A 22,140-nucleotide genomic window follows, 5' to 3' on the forward strand; every position below is an offset into this window, starting at 1 on the left:
ACAATAAATGTCCGAAACTTCGACAAAATTCAACTGGGCTTAATTCCCCTTTTACCAGTATACATAGTCCAATATAGCCACGAATTCTCAAATTCAATATTATCAAGAATGGACATGAATCATCCCACTAATGTGTTATTGTTCGTTGCTATGGTAACGCAATATTTGTTTCATGCATGGAATTGGTCTAGGCTAACTAGATATGAATACATCCTCGTACGTATGTTTTATTTAGAAGCTTCGAACTCGTCCTTTTGTTTCTCATATGAAAAACGATATTTGGGGAGAGATTTTTCAATGGCCAAAAATTAAATTCTAAACTACGCAAATTCACCTACGCATTCGAATTACAAATCCCAGATTATCGAAAAGAGGATAAAGCTGTTGTGGAGAGGGCTCGACAAGAACTATGGACGAAAAAAAGAGGATTTGATTGGTATGCTATATATAAAATATAAAGGCCATGCTGTGAGGTTTATTCAAATGCGATACGGGCGAGCGGAAATTTTCAATTCGAAATTTGTTCCCGTCAGAGCTAACTAGTTCCAAAGAATTACTGAAATTTAATATACTCCTCGTGGAGAAATAGGCTGAAATTACAGCTGTGAGTACACCAAAAAAAGTAGATTTATTCGTTATCAGTGGCTTATTAGATAAGCCACCTAATGGAGAATAAGTTTTCTTGGAAAACATAAATTCAGAGATACAGGGTTGGGCATAAGTCTGGAATAAAATTGTAGTAATTATAATTCAAAATTAAAACCGCTGAAACCCGTCAACTTTTAATTACCCACATTTTTTGATAAGAAAAACTGATTATTTTTAAGTAGGTAATAATAAACGTCTATTTTTCTCTTCGACCACTTTCATTATTATGTCAAAGAATATTAGCTTATTATTCATTGTTGAGCAGTATATGAACATCACGGTATTACTCCTATTAGGTTTATTCGCTAAATAATAATATTCTTCGCGATCGTAATGTAATGACAATAAATAATTTAACTGTACCATCAAACCGCCACTGTTTTCTTTGCCATATGTTCCGATAAATAATAACAAACTGTTCACCTCTATAATGGTATATTCATCATGCTTAACGACAGTACAAGTTCACCAAAGTCGTTACACATCAAGAGATCTGGAAGTCCAAGATGAGGATGTGGATATCAATAATACGAGTATTAAATTCTGTGCTTTTTGAGGGGGAATGCCACTTTCTCCAATAACTATAATAATTGATGTTGATTGTGTAAAGCGACCCACAGACGAGCAACTTAGTTGACAAATATGTTGTCAACGAGCTTTTAAACCATACGAACAAAGATTATAGAGTAGAAAGATAGGAAACGAAGCGACTAAAGTGATGTGAGCGCCATCTGTGTTTCAAATGTGTTTTTAAGGCCCTAAAACTAGATAAAATTTTAATTCGAGGAACATATGAAATTTTGCGAGATGTCGGAGTCATATATGGCCATTTTGATCAAACAGGTTTTGAATGTTTTGATTCTCGTTATCCATAGACAACCTCGTATCGCCTTTTGTTTTTCAAGCCCGTTCTAGTTCCTGATTATTGAAATTTTTGTCTAATTTCTTGGCGAAAACCTCAGAATATCGTTCGAAAATTATTGTATGGTGAAGAACTGTGGATCAGGAAAAAAATGGGAATGTAAGTATTAAAACTGGTAACATGTGACTCGGTCATTCATTGATCTTTATTTTCAGTGCTACGAAGTGGATAAAATTTTCAGGCTTGCAAACACTACTGACTACAACATGTGCAATGAACATTTTACTGATGGAGAACTGTTCATCCACGTAAATTGCTGTATGCAGGAAGCATCCCTTACATGAAGTGCTCATTTAGGGGAAATTATGACTTTTATACGTCCACTCAAAGATTCTCAATTGCCTTCAATATATTCAGAAATGCAAAAGTTTTATGGATTTCGATTTGGGAATCTGGTGACTGTCAAATTGTTGTTTGGAGAGTCAAAGTTTTATGGAACCTTCTGTGAGTTGTTTGTTCATTCGTCAATCAATTTGTATATTGTGTCATAAAGAGACCATACCATGAAGAAATCATAAAAAAGCATGAAGAAATTATACTGACGGGCTTGAATACAGGTCTTGTTTTTGGGTTTTTTTCAATTGCGGTTCTGAAAATTTTGTAAATAATATGTAAGTAACGGAAATGTGTATCCTATGACGGTAAATTGTATATTGGTTCATATCAATTTCTGATATAAATTGTACACATTTAACTCAATTCATTAATTCCAATCGTTTTCACAGAAAAAACACCTTTGACGTACCTATAGCAGATAACCATATACTCTTGTATCCTAGTAGTAGCTCTATTCGTTGTCCACAATTTCAAATTTTTGTTAATTTTTTATAGATTGCAAATAAAAATTCAAATCCAACAGCGTATTTCATTGATACCAATCGATTCCAAACAATGTTCAGATGAAAACTAACATCCTGGTCACAAAACAGAACCATCCTTTTGTTTTCTGCTCTCAACTAGGTCAATATTGAAATTCAATACGAATTTCGCGCCCATCAATTATAAAACAGAAAACTGTTATTAAACAGTTTTCTGTATTGATAATAGGTTTTCAGCGCCATCTCATTGTCAAATGTGTTTTCACTGGCCAAAATGTAGTCGGTTTTTAGTACTAGCGATATGAGGGCGTTTCCTATCTTTCTACCCTATAATCTTTGCATACGAGGTTGAAGGAATATCAACCACCAACCGGCCCACAGACATTCAACTTGGTTGTCAACTAGGTTGATCGTCTATAGACCGCTTTATGGTTCAAATATTGATTCGCCGACCATCTATTACAACGAGAGGTGAATCGACAAGAATTAAATCTAATAAACTGGTCTGTCTATTGAAAATCTACTCGTTTGAGAGAAAAAACATACCAAATTCTACGTATAAAGGTGCCTAAGAAGGTTCAAAGTTCTGATCTGTAACTTCGAAGACAAAAAGGTTATGAGAACTTTTCGGAATCGTCGTAATATCATTCTTTTCTAATTACATACTCAAAAACGAAGAATCATATATAGGAGGCTACGGTTTTCATCATTCTTTGTTTCTCTGAAAAAGAGCTCGATATGTGTCATCCCTTCTCTTCTAGCTGTTGAAGTTCTCGAAATCCCCTCACTGAACAACGAATTTTGCCCACCCTGTACATTACAAAATCGAGCCGAGTTCAACAGTGAACATAGTTAAACTCATCTTCAACTTGAACTGTACAAATGTACCCCACTTGGTGAAAACAAGTTTATCACTGATAAACAGCGTTATTATTATTATCTTAATGCATTCAAATTCAAATTATGGATTGCATAGCACCAATTGATATTGTGAAAATATTTCTTCACATGGCCTCTTATTGAAATAATCGATATTCTTCACTGCTATATTTTATTGCTTAGATACAATATATATTACTGGTAAATATCCAGGAAATGTCATTAATGGAATGGAATCAGTTACAAAAAACGAAATGCCGTATTATCGATTCTCGTCTGTTTGTTTCGAATGCTCAGCCGTTGAACGATATTTATTGAATTTATTGAATGCCATGATGAAAACAAACTTACCTCCGTATCTTTCACTCAATGCATGTTTTGAATTGAACCCAAGCAACGTACTCTTTTTTGAAGGAGTTGAAAATACGAATTGAACAAAAATCTGTCACCAGGTATCAAGGAATTTTGTTAATTTAGCAGAAGATGAATTGATTAATTTTGAATTGATATGGCGGATACTTGATGAGAATACATAAAATTGAGCTGAAAATAGAATTAGGTATATGATTTTCACTAACATGAGTTGAACCACGACATGTGTTTCGCTATGACAATATCATCTTCAGATGGCTAAGGGAAGGTTGGTAAAGGGTGAAGTTTACCTTCACCCACCTGAAGATGCTACTGTCATAGTGAAACACATAACAGGTGTAGGAAATCCCAGAGAAGTTGAAACATCTTGATACAACTGTAGATCGATTGTCCCTCATCAGTACAGTGTAGCGCTAGATATTCCAACCGGAGGATGGGGTCTTGAACGAAATCGGCGAAACGTTTCGAGAAATTATTTCAGTTCTATTCATGATGCGCCATCTGTCTCGCAAAGACTGAACCAAACCTCACTTTCTCTGTAGACACCTTCACCTATACCATAATGACTTGCTCGCATTATTGGAACAACGGTTCTTTGGAATTGTTGTTTCAAGTTTGTTGAGTGAAAAATTATATAATTCTGTTTTTAATTGAATTGCTGATCTTTTTCATTCCCAATAAAATATATCTCGAAACTCAAGTTAATTTCCTGGTTCGCCATCAACTGATCGCGCTACTCTCAATTTTTTTTTTTTGAATCTGGTGTTGATCCACCAAGAGATTTATCATTTTTTGAAAGAAAAATTGTATTTTGATTTGTTTCATTATAAATCACTCTCAAGTATATTGCTAATATATTGTATTTTCTCTTTCAGAAATGCGCCATTTGCCAAGATTATGAAGGTGAGTCATTCAATCATCACAAAAACTATTTATTTATTGGTACAGCATACAGCACGATCTTCAAGCTGAACATTTGCTTATAGTCTAAGATCCCACTGCAGAATTACTACGTTCATTACGTACAGAGACAAACACACATTTTCACATACGTTTATGGATAGGAGAATACACTGATGACACCGCAGCCTGTCAAAAGTGGCCGCAAGTAATTTTAATTAAATTAATGTTAATCAATATTCGAAGAGAGATTTCGTTCACTCCGTATTGAAAAAAATATCATCCACATCATAGCAATGCATGTAAAGAATACTAAAATCCATGGCTGCCGTTGCACACTTGGCCGCAACTAACTCGCAGCCAGGTGTAAGCAGGTAACATTTCGATGTATTTCTACGTTCATAACGTACACGGATGTTTTTGATATCAAATTAAAGCTAATCTTTTTTCGAATAGGATGATGTATGGCTGCCTGTGAAAAAATAGCCGCAAGTTAGGTCTGCCATCTGTTAAAATAGCGAGATATCCGAAATAAAGTAAGAGAGAGTTAGACTCATTTCGCACTATCGGGTTCTTACCCGATGTTCCGAATTATATCTACTGATATTATGCGATCTTTCACACATGTTCCGGTTTAGTTTTGCACTGGAAAACAACCAGATTGCACTTTCGGCGGCGCTTATCGCCACGAGATTCGAGAGCTTGATGTGCCCACCGTACGGATAAAACCCGATGAATAATTTTTCATTCGATTGTTTTTCGGTAAAAACCCGACGGTAAAAACCCGTAGTGTGAATCTTAGGGTTCTCAACAGTGCATCTGAATTATTCGTATATTATAACCATGTGTTGGAGCTCGTTGTACACAACGCTCTTGATATTATTTATGTAATCGCCCTTCGTCGGGCGCTAGACGAATATTGAGAGTTCGGGCGCATTGCATAATATAGATTCTAATAAGAATAAGGTCCAAATAAATTAATATCGAAACATAACAAGAATTTTTTTAAAAGATGATAAGTCTCACCAAAGTTAATTCCAAAGACACTGGACGATTTATCATGGTCAACAAGATGTATGCGGCAAAAGAGAATGATGAAAAATTCATTAAAAAAATCAAAGGGTTTGTTTCAACCCACATTTTATCGTTTTGGAAGTCATTAAAACAAAAGGTGCTACGGACAATTTTCGTCAATTCGATATTGCTCAATGCTACTAAGTACCACTGTTTGAAGTTTAGTGAGGAAAATAAATGGTTGGCTTCTTCTGGATGGTGCCCTGAAACCAACATGATTTCTGGGAAGTTCAACTCCGATACAAGTAGAAAATGTATTATGTAATTGAGCTAACACATTTTCAGATGATGAACAAAACTCTGATTGCGACAACGATAGTGACAACTGCGATTGTGAAAGCAGCGAGGAATCGGACTTGGACTAGGAAATTTAATACACTGATATAAAATAAAACTTGATTCAGAGGACTGATTTTGAAGAAACACGAAAAAAAATTCTTCAGATTTAATTACATTTATACTTGATGAATAAATTATTTTTTATTATAAAATAAATCTCTTAATACTTTAAGTTTTTTTCATAATATTCATTACGTAATTATAATTTTGTGAATGTTAAGTCGGCTGGCATCCACCATCCTCATCTAACAAGTGGCGTTGCGCGCCATCTCTTTCACTTTATTTCAGATATCTCGCTATTTTAACAGATGGCAGACCTAACTTGCGGCCATTTTTTCACAGGCAGCCATACATCATCCTATTCGAAAAAAAATTAGCTTTAATTTGATATCAAAAACATCCATGTACGTCATGAACCTAGTAATTCTGCAGCGGGATCTCGTACTATTATCACATTTAAAGAATAAGATAGAAACACTCCTATTTCCTAAGGCCAGTTTTGGGACAATAATGACCAAACATATAAATCACAGCTAACTAAAATGACTTCTTGAGCATATTCAATTGAGTGATAATAAAAGATAATGAATAATAAAAGAGTTATTCAGAATAATTGCCACCAAATAAAGAAAGCACACATAAAAAACGTGTGACCACATAAATTTGAGAAAATTATAGTAGTTATTATATTCGAATAAACATTGTATAAAATCGTGAATGAATCAAATCAGATGAATTGAAGTAAAAGTTTGAGATGATTAAAAATTGAGACATAAATTTGAATGAACTGACCTGGCTAAACCTGTTGGTGAGTATGGATGATGCTTCGAAAGTAGCTCTAGCAATTGGTAGCTGGTTCGTTTGTGAACTGATTCATTATTCAAATATCGTGACGTGTGATCATTCAGACCGCACAATTGTCGATTGAGAAATCTATATCACTCTAGAGCAAGGGTTCCCAAATTCCCAGATAGGGTTTTGGGGAAATTCTTTTTGGTGGTTCCCTTTTTTGGTATCCAATGTAAAGTTTGACTATTTTCATTTTCTACTTGGAAAGGAATATAACCAATATAAAGCATGAAATAATATAATAACCTACTGAAAGTTTTGAAATATTTATTGTATAAAGAAATTTAACGTAAAGCGAGTGGAACTTTTTTATGTTTTTTCATAACACCACGAAACAGGAACAATATTTTCATGTTAGTAAGGTTTTCCGGGTGTGATTGAAATTTAAGTGTACCTACTCCAAATTTATAGGTGCATAAAGAATTTGCTGAAGCCGAATTTTCGAAACATGATGTAGCTTCAGATACAAAATCTGGTTAATATTTTTTGTGAACAGTGTTTTAAATGTTACAATATCGGTTTAGCAGGTTGGTGTTCTTTTCCTTCTAATTTGAATTGGCATTTTTTTAAATTTACTGCTTGAAGGGTCGCCCCACTTGCCTTCTCATGAAGTTTACATAATGCTAAAAATTTCCACAAAAGTTTGGTTATTCCTCTAGTTAATTTATCTGAAAGGAATTTAAATTTTTTGCCCTAGTTTGAAGCTATGCCGATTTTTGTTGTTGAATATTTCTCCATCGTTATGATTAAATTTTTTGGCAAATATTCATTAAATATTTTCATCTTTCCATGGAAAACTCAGTTCTCACAATACCTAATTTTTGAATTCTACGGAGTTGACTTATACAGGGTGTTTCACGAGCGGTTGGCCATAGCCTAATGGTGAATAAGGGTCAACTAAGCCTTTCAGAAAAGTTGCTTCTTTTGTACCCAAGGGCCATTAGATTCTGAGAAACAGAGTGATTTATGGATTTCGCCTTAAATTTTGGATATCCATAACTTGAGAACGAATAGTCCGAATTTGATGAAAAATTCTGGGCTCGTTTACTTCTAATAGCCCTTCGAGATGGCACAGGCAATTCCTCAGAACTCAAAATATCGAGATCTATTTTTCAAATTTCAAAATCTGTTATTTTCTGGATCATTTGAAGAATTTTCGTTTTCAGAATTGAAAAAATCATATTTTTTTCATTCAAATTCAATTTTCACTTTTCATGGCACCCTTGTTCTAAAAGAGAACGAAATCGATTTTCAGTTTCATTTTTGAGATTACAGTCCTGTTTTCAATTATTCAGTGATAATTTTCAATTTCCATCTGCCCTCTTTTCAATTATTTATCACCCACCAAGTGTTCAATTACGCTGCCGAAAAATTATATTTGAAAAATGTATTATTATTGAACTATGAATTCTTACAAAATTATCAGATCTTAGACGGGTGATATCTTTCAAATAATGAATATTCATTAGAAAATGAGCTGCATTTATCACTAGCCTACGGCCAGCCACTCGTGAAACCCTCTGTATATGTTAGGACGCCAAATTAGCTTCTTCTTAAACTGAATCGATATTTGATGAGAATCCAAACACATGAACTGAATTGCCTAATAAGTAGGGGGAGTCCGGGAGACTTGCTTAGGTAGGAGACTTGAACCACCTCAAATATTTCAATTCAAATTTCGCGCTACTGGTATCGTTAATAGCTTGCAACATTCTTGTAACAAGGCACAACTAGTGGCGGCTCCATTTTGGCCCCATCAGAGCAGTTCGGTAGCGAGAGGGTTGAACGTAATTTTGTTGTTAGGAAGTAAGAAATTGAATAATTTTTGCTAGTTACACTGTCTGAGAAAAGTTTAATAGATGCGTGCTGTTATTTAGTTTTATTGCTTTCATTGATTAATATTGTTTTACAAACGATGAGCCTTTTTAATAATAGTTGTAAAAGTTTCAAGAAAACATCTGTTGAATAGACTAAAAGGGAGTGCGGGAGATATAATCAGTGGTCCAAGCTTCCCGCACTGAGTTTAGATAATAGTTTGCTCAAAAAAAAAAGAAAATTGAATGATAGAAATAAATATGAAAAGAATATACAAAGGTTAAAAAGTAAAAAACATCTCGTAAATAGGTAAGTGAGAGTGGCTCTGAAATAGAAAATATGTATTTTATACGCTGGTACATCTGATGATGAAAACCTTGACATAGAAAATCGTTGGTCATTAGAAATTGTTTTCTTTCGATGTCTCTCCTGATAAACAGACTTATGGTCAAGTATCTCTCGCCCCCTGTTCAACTCTCCTATGGGTTAGGGAGACAATTTTCGGTTTCTAAAAAAAGAATTGCTGTACTCAAAATGTTCATCTCACCATCACTCTACTATTATCTATCGTTACCTATTTGGGCATGATATCTTCAAGCAAAAAAATGAGTTGCTACCATTTACAGATACAACTTAAGTGGCTTCATAGTGAATAGGGGTTCAACTGTCCCAGACTCCCCATACATTATTCTCACTAGGATTAGTTATTTAACCACAACAACTGATTTTCTCTTTGGTTATTAATCCTTTTTTCCTAAGTAAGGTTGACTTTGTAAATCCATCATTAATAATACAGATTTTCGGTATTGTGTACCTAGCAACCTGTAACCTGCGCCTCAGGCGGAATACCTCAAGGGCGAGTAGTACCCCTTTTTCATTGGAGCCTAGTACTAGATAAACTGATCCACAGGCTTAAAGAGCTGATCTACGAATGTACAGGGTGGGCAAAATTCGTTGTCTACTGAAGGGATCTCGAGAACTATAGCAGCTAGAAGAAAACGGACGACACATTCTCTAGCTCTTTTTTCCTGACTATTTCAAATCTGAAAAGATTCAGCCCAACATTCATATTCGAAAATTGAGAAATTATCATTTTCAATGAAGCTGAATAACTCGCTTGTTTGAACTCTGTTCGAAATCCGTTGTTACATTCTACTACAGGCACTTTTTTATGAGAAATTCGAATATGATATTATTAAATTTTTTGATTCAGCTTCATTGAAAATGACAATTTCTGAATTTTCGTTCATAACTCAAAATCTATGAACGTTAGGCTAGATCTGTTTTCAGTTTTGGATTAGTCAAGAAAAAAGAACCAGAGAATGTGTTATCAGTTTTTTTCTAGCTGCTATAGTTCTCGAGATCCCTTTAGTAGACAACGAATTTTGCCCACCCTGTAATGTATATGATAACATAGTTCTAATATCTTATACGATCTAATGCAAATTGGCCTCAGAATTATTGAGGAATATTGATTGTTAGTGGGGCTAAACATTAACCCAACCAAGACCACAGTAATCCCATTTACCCGGAAACTTCCAGTTATAAAACCAATCCTTCTAAATGGAGAGATCATAGAAGTGGAAGTCTGGAGTTAATATCTAGGATTAACCCTAGATAGTAAGCTTCTGTGGAATGATGAGCATCTTGAGATCGCATCAGCCAGTGAAGCAATAAAGGCCGTGCTGCAGAAATCTGGCTGGTAAAACTTAAACAAAAATACTTCGATGGATGTACCTCTACGTCATGATTGTGACACCAGTAATAACTTATGGGGCAATAGTTTGGCATTCCAACGTGTGTTTGCAGAGTGAAAGAAATGTTTCTAATAATTTTTCTGAATCAGGAGGTATCGCATCATATGGTGAAAGGTTGAAAGAAGGAAGTACCAAAGTATACTCAATAAATGAACTCGAATGCGAAGTGAGGCGTGAAGGAAAGGTGCACAATACGAGGCCCGTTACGAATAATCATCTACTGCTGTCATACGAAACAATATGACTATCATTACATACCTTTTGATTTACCCGAGCAAGCGGGCTCAGCCGTGGTCAGTCGTGCACAACCAAATGTCTACCATCACAAACGACTAGGCACAATTTCATTGCATTCTATGCATCGGGAAATTCATTGTTATTACCTCTATGAAGCTGACTGGACAAGCTGCGGAAAGTGATAATGTACTTTTGATTTCACCCATGTAACGGCAAGGTAAACTAGGATATGGGTTTTTCGAAGAGAAGCACGAAAAATTCATAAAAATGCGACTTCTACTTTAGGGAAAGTAATACCTTAAAAATCTCCATTTGAAAACAGCATTTCATTTTTTACGTAAAACCTTGATTTTTTTATGAATTGAAGTCTTGATACCCCGCCTCTTTTTTCCCATTTAGTTGTTTTTTTTATGAGAAAAAAAGTTGAACTTTAGTGTCTTGTATTGAACTTGTATTCAAAATCATTTTTCGATTGTTTTTCAACATATTTCGATAAAAATAGCGGCGGGGTGACATTCGCGTTTCAATTCTTCATATATTGCAGAAATTTTCATAGTGATATATACCAAAATTACGCTGAAATTCAGGAATAACTGAAAATTATTGAATATTACTTCTCTCGTGGTAATTCCTACTTTTCAACTGACTCAGTTCTTAATTCAGACTACATTGCACAAAGATGTGGCATCCGTACAATGTCGATCGTCTTAATCTCGAATCGTATGTAGGTACTACTTCTCCTTAATGCTCAATTAGAATTATGTTGAATATTGAATTGATGTGGCCAATACCTACTTAATGAAAATCTGTAATTGCGGAGAAGTAAACTGAATTACATAATTTTCACTAAGATGAATGAGATATATTACATGCACCCGCCTGGAGTATTATGATAGCGATTAGCGTGGGTGGCTTATCATAATATCTTATTATAATACGCCCAGGATTTTTCAATATGACTAAGCGTATTGTAAAACTACCAAAGTAAATGAAAATCGGACAATATGACTGATTATTTAAGACGTGTTTTAATACGCCTGACGGTTCTTAGTCTTATTGTTCAAGAGAATCCAAGAGAGAATCTGTACGCGATATTTTTAGAGTTTGACTGTATAAAATACGTTATATTATAATATATAATATTATTATATATAATATGACTGTCAGTGTACTAGTGTGTACTAGGCAAATCATAGAAATCGCTTATAGGACAAAAAAATAAATATTTGTAGATTTGGATTATTTATTACACTCTTATGATATTTACTTGTAAATTTCATATGGGATTTGAAATATAGGCATTTATTGTTACGACACTGTGATTTGCTTGATTTGTAAGAACACTTTTTGAATCCCTGTCCTTAAACTTAAAGCTATTCCTTCATTTTTGAATAGATTGCAAAATTAGCTTGACAAGCCGTCAGTTGTCAGATCCTGGATTATTTCCGTGATATTGCAATATGCCTAGTCGTTAGTCGTATTGAAAAAGCCTAGGCTTATTATAATATGACTGATTTTACAATAAGACTACGACATATACAGGGTGTGGCGTAATGAATGGATAATATTGAGCCAGGGGGTAGAGGACTCTATGGCGGTTCAGAAAAGTATATTTTACGTTTAGTAAAAGTGCCTTAGTTTTCGAGATATTGGAGATTTTCGAAAATTCAAGAGAATTACATCCTTCGCCACTCTTTTTGCAGGCAAGACTCCAAATGAAGGAATTTTTTCAAACTGTTTTTTGGATAGTATTCCTGGATAGATGATCTATCGAATGTAGTTCATTATTTTTGAGGGGCATGAATAGTTCTTCATGAAAAAAGATCTAACTCAACTTTTCCGTTTTGCTAATTTTTTTTCATAAGTTCAAACTAGCGCGGTGTAAAAAATAATATGGTTACCTAAGAGCCAATGCAAGAAAAAACATGCCAGTTTCATTGAGATTCCGAAATGGTATAACTCTCTGTATTCTCAGCATTTAATACAAAATAAATTCCTATTGCTATCAGTTGAGGCCTAGTTTAATGTAAACAGTGTTTCTAAAATTTTTAGCATCTAAAATGAGAAATGCAAGCAGAATGAAGCAATCGTCTATAAGAAGGTATAGAGCATTTACTGAAGCTCATAATGGCCTCTTAGAGAGTCTTTTGTGATATTTAATTCAATGAAACGATACTCATTTTGAAATTGTTGATATCTATGCAATAAAGCTATGATTTATTAGAAAGTGTAGAATATAGAGTATGTATCAGAACTCATGGTGGTCAATTTAAGGATCATTCGTGATTTGTGAAACTTTATTCAATGAAACGATATTTTAAATTTGTTATTTTTTTCTCGTTTTCTTTTATTATTGAACCCCAATGTTGTGATATCAATATTTTCAAGTTATGCATTAAATTTCAGCATTTTTGTAACAACGGTCTTGATTCAATGTAATAAAAATTGATTAATATTCAGCTTTTTTTCTTAATTACAAAAGTGCTAAAATTCACTTCGTTACTTGAAATTCGCTTAACAACTATTAACTTTATAACTATAGGGCTTAATAATGAAAGAATACGAGGGAAAAAAACAATTTTAAAATATTGTTTAATTGAATCGAGTTTTACAAAAAGTGTTCAAAGTGTGCATCAGGAGCTGTACTAGATGCTCTACAACTTCTTATGAATAATTGCTTTATTCTGCTTGCAAGTCTCATTTCAGATGCTAAAAATTACAGAAAAAGGCTTACGTCAAACTCTGCCTTGACTCATTGTAATAGAAATTTATTTTGTATTTAATGCTGAAAATAGAGTGAGTTATACCATTTCAGAATCTCAGTGAAACAGACATGTTTTCTCTCGCTTTGGCACTCAAGTAACCATATTATTTTTCACACCACGCTGGGTTGAACTTAGGAAAAAAAATAAGCAAAACGAAAAATTTGAGTTAATTCTTTTATTTATGAAAAACTATTCATGCGCCTCAAAAATAATAATTTACATTCGATAGCGCATCTATCCAGGAATACTATCCAAAAAACAGTTTGAAAACATCCCTTCATTTGGAGTCTTGCCTGCAAAAGGAGTGGCTAAGGGTGTGATTTTCTTGAATTTTCGAAAATCTCGAATATCTCGAAAACCAAGGCACTTTTACTAAACGTAAAATATATTTTTCTGAACCGCCATAGAGTCCTATACCTGCAGGCTCCATATTATCCATTCATTACGCCACACCCTGTATACAAAGTAACTTGTACAAAAATTTTAACAGTAGGTTCATGAGACCAAAAAAAAATTTTGTTTTCTATACCATTTTTTCGGATACGGTCCTGATAAAGAGATATAGCCATTTTTAATTTTCATAATGAGCTGTGCCACCCCTGGAAAAACAAAATCACATTCAGAATAACAAGCTAAACCTGTGACACTTCACATCTATGGATCTTTTAAAAAAAGTTGCATTCGGTCAAAGCATCCTATTTTTTCAAATTTTACAGATACTTTTTAATTTTTGAACATCGAAATATTCGAAAACCGCGCCTTATACGAGAAAATATGAAGAGATTTTTATTTTACAAAACGTCCAAATATTCATTAGATAACCTTCAACTTAGTTTCAAGAGTTGGGCTCTTTGAAGACGTGGGTGATATCTTGTGTTCGAAAAAGATTAATCAAATAAATGAAAAACTATATTCCGAAATTCATTTCATTCGATAAAACCGTTTGTGAGATAGAACTAAAAATAACATTTTTTATGGTTTTTCAACAGCCTGTATCTTTTAAACCGAGCCGATTCAGAAAAAGTAGTAGGAGAAAAAAATGTTTCTTTTGACCTCATGAATCTACTGTTAAAATATTTGTACGAGTCAAAGACTCACCCTTTATAGGTAGCTTATTGAGTTTTTTTAGTTTGATTTCATTTTTAAGGACCTAGGACATCCAATAAACACTAAAATTATGGTTTCGTAGTCTTATTCGTGTTTCTCATAATAGTTGATGATGAATATTTCAGATAGGTATCGATTAAAATTTAATCTGGGATAATTCTGCATCTTCTGAAACTTTTTAGGGTTTTCACTCCCAATCTCTGGAACATAATCAAATAAAAAAATTGAAATATCCGATTTGCTCCTGCGTAAATTTTTGCACTAATTTGTCAGGAGCAAATCAAGTGGATAAAGTAGTTGCCTGACAATGAACTGAAAAATGGAACTTTGAAATTATAATCATGTAACGTAACGTTTCGGAATCAATATCAGACTCCTGCAAGTCCCAGCAACCCAGCAAGTCATGAGTATGGCCGACGCTGGGTAGGAGAAAAATCAACACGTACATTTTGTACAGTCCGCGACCACATAAATCTAACTTCTGAGGATAACTCATAATAGCCAATTTTAACATGTTTAAATTATCTCAAAATGATGTTTCATTTGAAGACTGTTTCTGACTGGCATCGAATCAATTATTATGAAAATGAATGTGGCCCATATCTGCGGCATTTATTCTTGAAGAAAAATGGTTTTTACAGCATAGTTTTCTAACGGACATTTCGCGAGATATGACAGGTTGAAGAATTACGAATTTAGGCAAGAAATGTGACGCCTACTTCGAGGCTAGGTTATGGCATCATTTTTATATGGACTAGGCTCCTTATAAGTGATAACGTCAAGACCCTACTGAGTTTTTTTTCAGAGAGATTGCGCGAATTTTTCGGTGATTGTAGTTTGTTTTTAGTTTTCTTCATCGTGAGGGTTTTTGTTACATGATTATTAACTTTTGGGTGCTGATTATTAATTATTATTTCTTTTCCATTTCATTTTTCATAGTGAGGATTTTATGCCCATTTTCTTTCTTGAGCTATTATAATGATATCTTAACAAGCGTTTTACTATGAAATATTGCGCGAGCGAAGCCGCGGGTTCAAGCTAGTATTTTTATATTTGTCACAAAAAAAGAAGGTTCACAACGAATCGTGATATGATGATGATCGATATGAATTTCTAATCTCATCTGATGACTGAACATTTGTATGAAAATTCCAACATCCCAATTAACAGATATTCCCACAATTCCATATTGGCTCAAACAATGATGGAGTTATATCCATTCAAATTATAGTTTCCAACTTTACCAAATTAGTAGAAACCGTATTGACGTTTCTGAATAGAGAAGTTAGTAGGTACCTAACTCTGCAAAGCAAACTGAGAGGTTCGTTACCTTATTGTAATATTGTTCGCGTATAATCACGCCGATAAACTCAGTGAAATGGAAATCGTAACAAAAATTCATAGAATAAATTAATAAAATACCGAATATTTCATTTAGGGGTGGTTTATTTCCATTCTTTCTGTAGAGTGTTCGTCAACTACTTATTTGATTTAATGACCACTAGTAATTATTTTGGTTATATTCATAACCATTCATCGATTTCTAATTATTGGGAGGAGTTGATGTTTTATTTGAACAGTTGGGGGCCGGTTTTCTATCGGTGAACTGTGAAATAGCCTCAATGATTCAGCTGCTTTGAGACTGTGGGTTTTTTCTTGAAAAGATATGGATGATTTTGTTATTATTTATTGCTAAAAATGCTTTGAAATTATAGTATTTTATTATTACAGACTTAAATAACTATGAATTCTTCAACTGCAAGAGCCAAATTTCAATAACATTTTTTGTTTTAAATCCCCATTCTGAATAAAAAAGGAAAAAAAAAATCGAAAAACATTTTGATGAATTAGCTTTTGATCACCGATTCCGAAACAGAGAACAAATAATCAGAATAAATATTTTATAGAATAAACACTAGACACAATATAATAATGCAGCAATTTAAGCACGTTTCGATGATATCATTGCAGTAAAAATTTTCGATTTTTAATAATACAAGAGACAGAAGAATAAACTAATTCGAAAATGTGGCTAACTTAGCCGTGAATATTCTGATATGACAGTACCCATATTTTCCATTCAATTTCACAATTTCTACCACCTATTTCTACCTGAATTGAATAAATTCGCGAATTTTGTTCAGAAATTCCATACAATTCCTGTAAACTCATTCAGCAAATTGAAAATGATAAAAATTTATTTAAGCAGGAATACTATGAGCCCAGCTAATATCGATAGAAATAAAAACGGATTTATGCCTAGATTTGGACTTGAAGTCTTTGGTTCTTTCTTGAAAAATGAGGCTAGAAAGAGGTTGTTAACAAAACTGGATATTTTTTTCAACGCATAAGATAACTTTTGTCTTCAATGTTTTAGGTTTTTTATCCACAATTGAATATTTCACATACATAGGTACATATACTTCATTCAACTTTATTTTAGCAGTCGGTTGGCCATGAAAATTTGACACATTTCACTCTGTATAGTACGAAAATGTGGGGTTATGAAGCTTGTCAAAACATTTTTGGGTTTTAAATCAACGCTATGTTGCCCGTATTACGTAAAAGTTTCTGTTATTACGTATTTTATCACAATGTCGAATCTCTTCGGAAAATATGTGACGAACATAATTGAAGTTTATACAAACTGATTGAAGGCATACCAAATCCAGTTATTTGCATGGAAAATACAAGAGATCAGTATAATATCATAATATGCACTAGCTTGAGGAGAGTTGATGTTCGTTATCTTCTTTGGCTTACATCATTTGTAGATTTCAAAAATATTAACCCGAAGATGAAATGCATATGTTGCAGTGGTTGGCAATGGGTATCTCCCGAAGGAATTTACAGATAATTACAAGAATGTTAAATTTTTCAACAAAAAACATCTTGCATCAAAAAAGGAGTTGAAGGAAGTTTCAAGTTAAGATGCAACTTCACTGTTGAACAAAAATTTCACATGAATAAACAAGTAACAGGGCAACTTGCGCCGCTTGCGCGTATTTGTGGCTATTCATCTTAATACATTGATGTAATTATAATAATTAGGTATTTATTAGTACCTTAAGACATTTACATTGTATAGGACAAGTCAAATGAAAAACAAAAAAATCCATTTTAGGGAACTTATTCTCCGATGACATTTATCGAAAATCCTGTAGTAAACTTTTCGCATTAATTCACTCAAACATAAAATTCCCAAATGCCACCACTTTTTTGGGTCTCCCAATAGAAGGAAATTCTTTGTCATACTCTTCATTCACAATCTTTCTGATTGTGGAAATTTTCAGCTGAAATATAAGTCGTTTAGATTCAGATGAAACATTATGTAAATTCTCTTACATTGAATATGTTCGCTATCGTCTGACGTAGGTATTGTGGATTTTAGAATATCAGGGTATAACTATTTGAATGAGCGGACCTGAATTCTAAATAGCACTTCCTGAAACCCTGTCTCTTTTTTCAATCACTTTCGGCATTTTCGAATTTTCGTAATAAAAATTGATATTAGTTGTGGCAACGGCGTTATGACATTAACGACATTTCATGAGTGCCAACCTAACTTCGTTCTAGTTACAAAAACTTGAGAAAATTATTTCATGGCCAACCGACTGCTAAAATAAATTTGAATGAAGTATATCTACATATAAGTAGGTATAAACCTTTCGATTCATTTCGTTTAATTTTCCAATAACAAGATTAAATTCCTGAACTCCTCAAATGTATAACTAGGCTCACGATAAACACTCTTGCACACATTAAGTAGTTTTGCTGTGCCCTGCAGGGCAATATAAAGAAACAATGAGGTAGTTTTGCAGGTTTCGAGTATTTATATTCTAACTTTATTTAAACTAAGAATTTATTAACAGGCCCCAAATTGTTTCGTGCACCAGGGCCTTCGACTGATTCAGTGGCGTACCCTGATTATTTCCAAGGTGTTTTCTTGCTGAGCTATAACATAAAAATGTGTTTCTTCCAATGGACTTGTTTTAAATCGCCGATCTTATGACCTATATTCATATACAGGGTGTATTTGAAGGTGAGTCTTTTTTTTCAACAGAAGGTAGAACTGGTCAAAATGAACCGTTTCACCAAAAATTAACTATACAAAAGTTTCAAAATGGCAAAGTTGAGAAAAGAATTGAAAATGATCACTGAAATAAATCCTAATACGACCCTAGACTGTTTGTTAGCTGAATTATCGCAAAGCAGTGGGAAAAAACTTTTCTCCTGATTCGACCATGTGGTTTCGTTTAGGATTTTGGCTCGTTCGATATAAGTGGTAATGAAAATGGAAACTTGAGATGCCGAATTGTTCCCATTATTTTTCAGTAGGTAACTTACACGATTTCTCACCAATAAAATTCGTCCAAATTATTCACGAGTTTTTTCACAATGGGCATCACAATCTTTTTGTTCGAGCATTCCAACAATCGTCGTAAAAATGGGATGAAATGGGGAGACATCAAAGCACTTTTGCTACATAACTAACATAAGCACTTTCAAGAAACTGCCTCGATTTTCTACATTTTTTTTCACCCTAAATTGCACGATACAACAATTATTATTCTCTCAAGTGACCTGATGCCTTTAATCTGATAAACTTGCTACTGAATCCTTCATATTGTCGAGCTATACGTTTATGTTTTGTTTCGTTTTTCTGAAGCCGGAGTCACCATCCACAGTCCTGCACTTAAAATTCAATGAAATTTTGTCGAACTTCTAGTGGTTGTATCTCAGCCATCTTTTGGATAATTTTCATAGACAATTTTTGATTAAAATCTTCTGTTAAAAAAAAGCCTTACCTTTGAAAACACCCTGTATATCTATTTCAAAAATGATTTTCATCATCATCATCGCATTATTATTACTATAATGATATTGTGATGTGTTAATTAGTTTTTTTTTTCTATTTTTTAGTTACCGAAATTCAATGCACTTTCGCCAACTCCAATGCAAACACATTAGCAAACAGAGATTCCATAATAGCTAAACTACGAAAACCGGAAGGATTCAAAGGACATCCCTTATTCGCCGATGACAGAGGGGTGAATCCAGAATCGGACATAACCTGCCAAATAAGGCCTGATTCCACAGATCCCGCCGGATTGAGGTACAATTTACGAATCACCGACTTCTCAAGGTGTGGAGTTTTGAAAAGAAATGTGAGTGCCTATTTATTCTATTTATTCGTGAGCTCCGAATGTTTTATTCATCAAACTACATATAAGACACTTGGCTCCTTTTTCACTATTTTCGTTTCTCTACGAGTATAATCGAAATTCAAACCAAGAGAATGCTTCAATTCTAAGCTTATTCTTCTTTTACAATGCCCACATATCAATTTTAAAGAATATATCTACCATTATTGAGTCAAAATATTTTAATTCGATTAGTGATGAGTGAGATGACTTTCGAAATATAAAATCTCTAATAATGTAATCGGATTTCTCTTGAATTCAAAAGTCCGCTTTTTTGGGTGGCACCATCGACATCAAACCGGGTATTTTTAAGTGAACAGGCAAATACACAAGGTGTTTCGTAATTTAGTGTAATCATTTCAGGGAGTACCTAGGTATATTACCTGAATAATTTCGAGACAAAAAGTTCATATAAATGTAGGTTCGCAAACAGTCGTTACCGTTGGAGTATGTACGTTTCTTTAATCATAAATTGGAATTATTATAAACGAAATAATAGTTTGGGGAGCCGAAGAGGGAAATTCGGGATTTACTCGAGCGTGTCAGATTAATATAAGGGGACATACCTTGGAACCTGTAGAGTACCTCCACCAAAAATTAGACCTGTATATGGGGGGAATTGTCTAGGACAGCCTGTCCGAATAGTAAAAAGAAAAAACGATCATTGTACATACCCGAGCGTGTCAGATTAGGATATATGTGGTTAATTACAAAAGTATATATTCTCTTAATCTGACAATTTAAGAGTGTCGAAAATGTGTGGGAGGGCGCCAAAGTTGCAAAAAAAAGTCACGTTTACATTCTCGAGCGCGGTGGCGTTTTTTTTATTTTGAAGCTAATGATTCAAGAATAACGGAAAAAATATAATCTGACAGTTTTAGCAAGCCGAAACAATAATAATTGGCCATAAAGATCATAAAAATCAGTTTTTTTGAATTATCTCCTCTCCTGGGCTTCAAATCTTTTTCGTATTCATTATAAAAGTTGTAGAGCATAACATTTTCTACATATTTTGTCCTAAGCAATTTTTTCTACGTTCAAACGTTTTTGAGATATATGGCGATTAATGCGAGGTGTTTAGCGATACATGATGAAGCGGAAATTCATTCATTAGAAAATAGTACATTTTAGTTGTCAGAGACAACACTAAAATTTTCGTGACTAATTTCGCAATTGTCATCATAGATATACCTTGTCATTTTGATAAATGGATTAATGTACATTAGACTGGGTTTCTACATTGACCTTGCCCTTTCGCATGTGTGGCTAAGCTCCTCGCCCTGTCACCCTCTAACTCGAGAACGGTTAAGAGTATGTAGAATTACTTCAGACAAAAGTTGTGTGGAATTTTATTATCTACAACTTTCATAATTCGAAAAAAAGCATTTTTATCATCTTCAAAGTGACAGATTAAGAACCCCCCCCCTGATTAGTGTCAGATTAATGGGTCAACACGTCTACAACACCGAGATTAACGGTCTGTATCAAAATCTGACACGCTCGAGTATGTACAAGTAACGATTTTCAAAGGACTGCTGTGACCTTCCGTCACGTCCAAATTGTCAAGAAGAATAGCTTCCTTTGGGTCCAATTAACATATCCTCCAAAAATCTGACCATTTTTTTTTTTACATCTTTGAGAACCTGCAGACGCTTTCCCCACCGCTGAATGTGCATACATCATAGAACCTTTTTTTCATTCTACCATCTCATCTTAAAAATCCACTAGGTCTCCACGACGCTCGAGTAAATCCCGATTTAGCATCGTCATCGGCTCCCCAACTAAAGGGTGGCCCATTTAAAAATTGGAATTTAATTTTGCTATAAAAAAAAAACTGCTCAATATTTTTCAATGGTTGAACATTTATTTAAAAGGTTGGTTCATGACATTTATTTATGAAAAATAATTTCGGCCAAATGACCACCACGGCTGACTTGACAGTAGCCTATTCGTTCCACCCAATTTTTTAATACATTTTCGATTGTTTGGGGCTCTATTTCACCAATAGCAGCTTGAATTTCGGTCTTGAGGTCTTGAATTGTTTCTGGATTGTTGGCGTAACACTTATCTTTCACCGCTCCCCAAAGATAATAATCCAATGGCGTCAGATCGCAGCTTCTTGGTGGCCAATTCACATCAGCATTTCTGCTGATTATTCGATTTCCGAAAATGCGGCGTAAAACATCGATTGTGGCGTGTGCTGTATGGCTCGTTGCACCGTCCTGTTGAAACCAAACATCGTCCAAGTCGTCAGCTTCAATTTCTTGAAAGAACCATTTTTTTTGTCGAATTTTTTTCTTAAATTTCTCACAGTTTGAGTAGAAGACTCACCACTTTGGAAATAAGTTTTTAATATTTCCCAACTTTCTTCAAGCGAATAGCGTCCCATTTCGTAAACTTCAAACTTTCAACTAAATATTAGTCACGTCAAAAAGAATAGTTGACGTTTATAAA

General features: G+C 34.0%; 1 protein-coding gene across 2 annotated transcripts in view; it reads left to right on the forward strand.

Moving 5' to 3' along the window:
* LOC123323025 overlaps nucleotides 1-22,140 on the forward strand; it is a 69,000-nt gene that overhangs the window by 37,500 nt on the left and 9,360 nt on the right. For both annotated transcript variants that reach the window (XM_044911217.1, XM_044911218.1), the window contains exons 2-3: nucleotides 4,515-4,542; nucleotides 19,406-19,650. In XM_044911217.1, the coding sequence (XP_044767152.1) occupies nucleotides 4,515-4,542; nucleotides 19,406-19,650 (273 nt within the window). The remainder of the gene's footprint in view (nucleotides 1-4,514; nucleotides 4,543-19,405; nucleotides 19,651-22,140) is intronic.

This window comes from Coccinella septempunctata, chromosome 1, assembly GCF_907165205.1.
Source record: "Coccinella septempunctata chromosome 1, icCocSept1.1, whole genome shotgun sequence".
NCBI lineage: Eukaryota > Metazoa > Arthropoda > Insecta > Coleoptera > Coccinellidae > Coccinella > Coccinella septempunctata.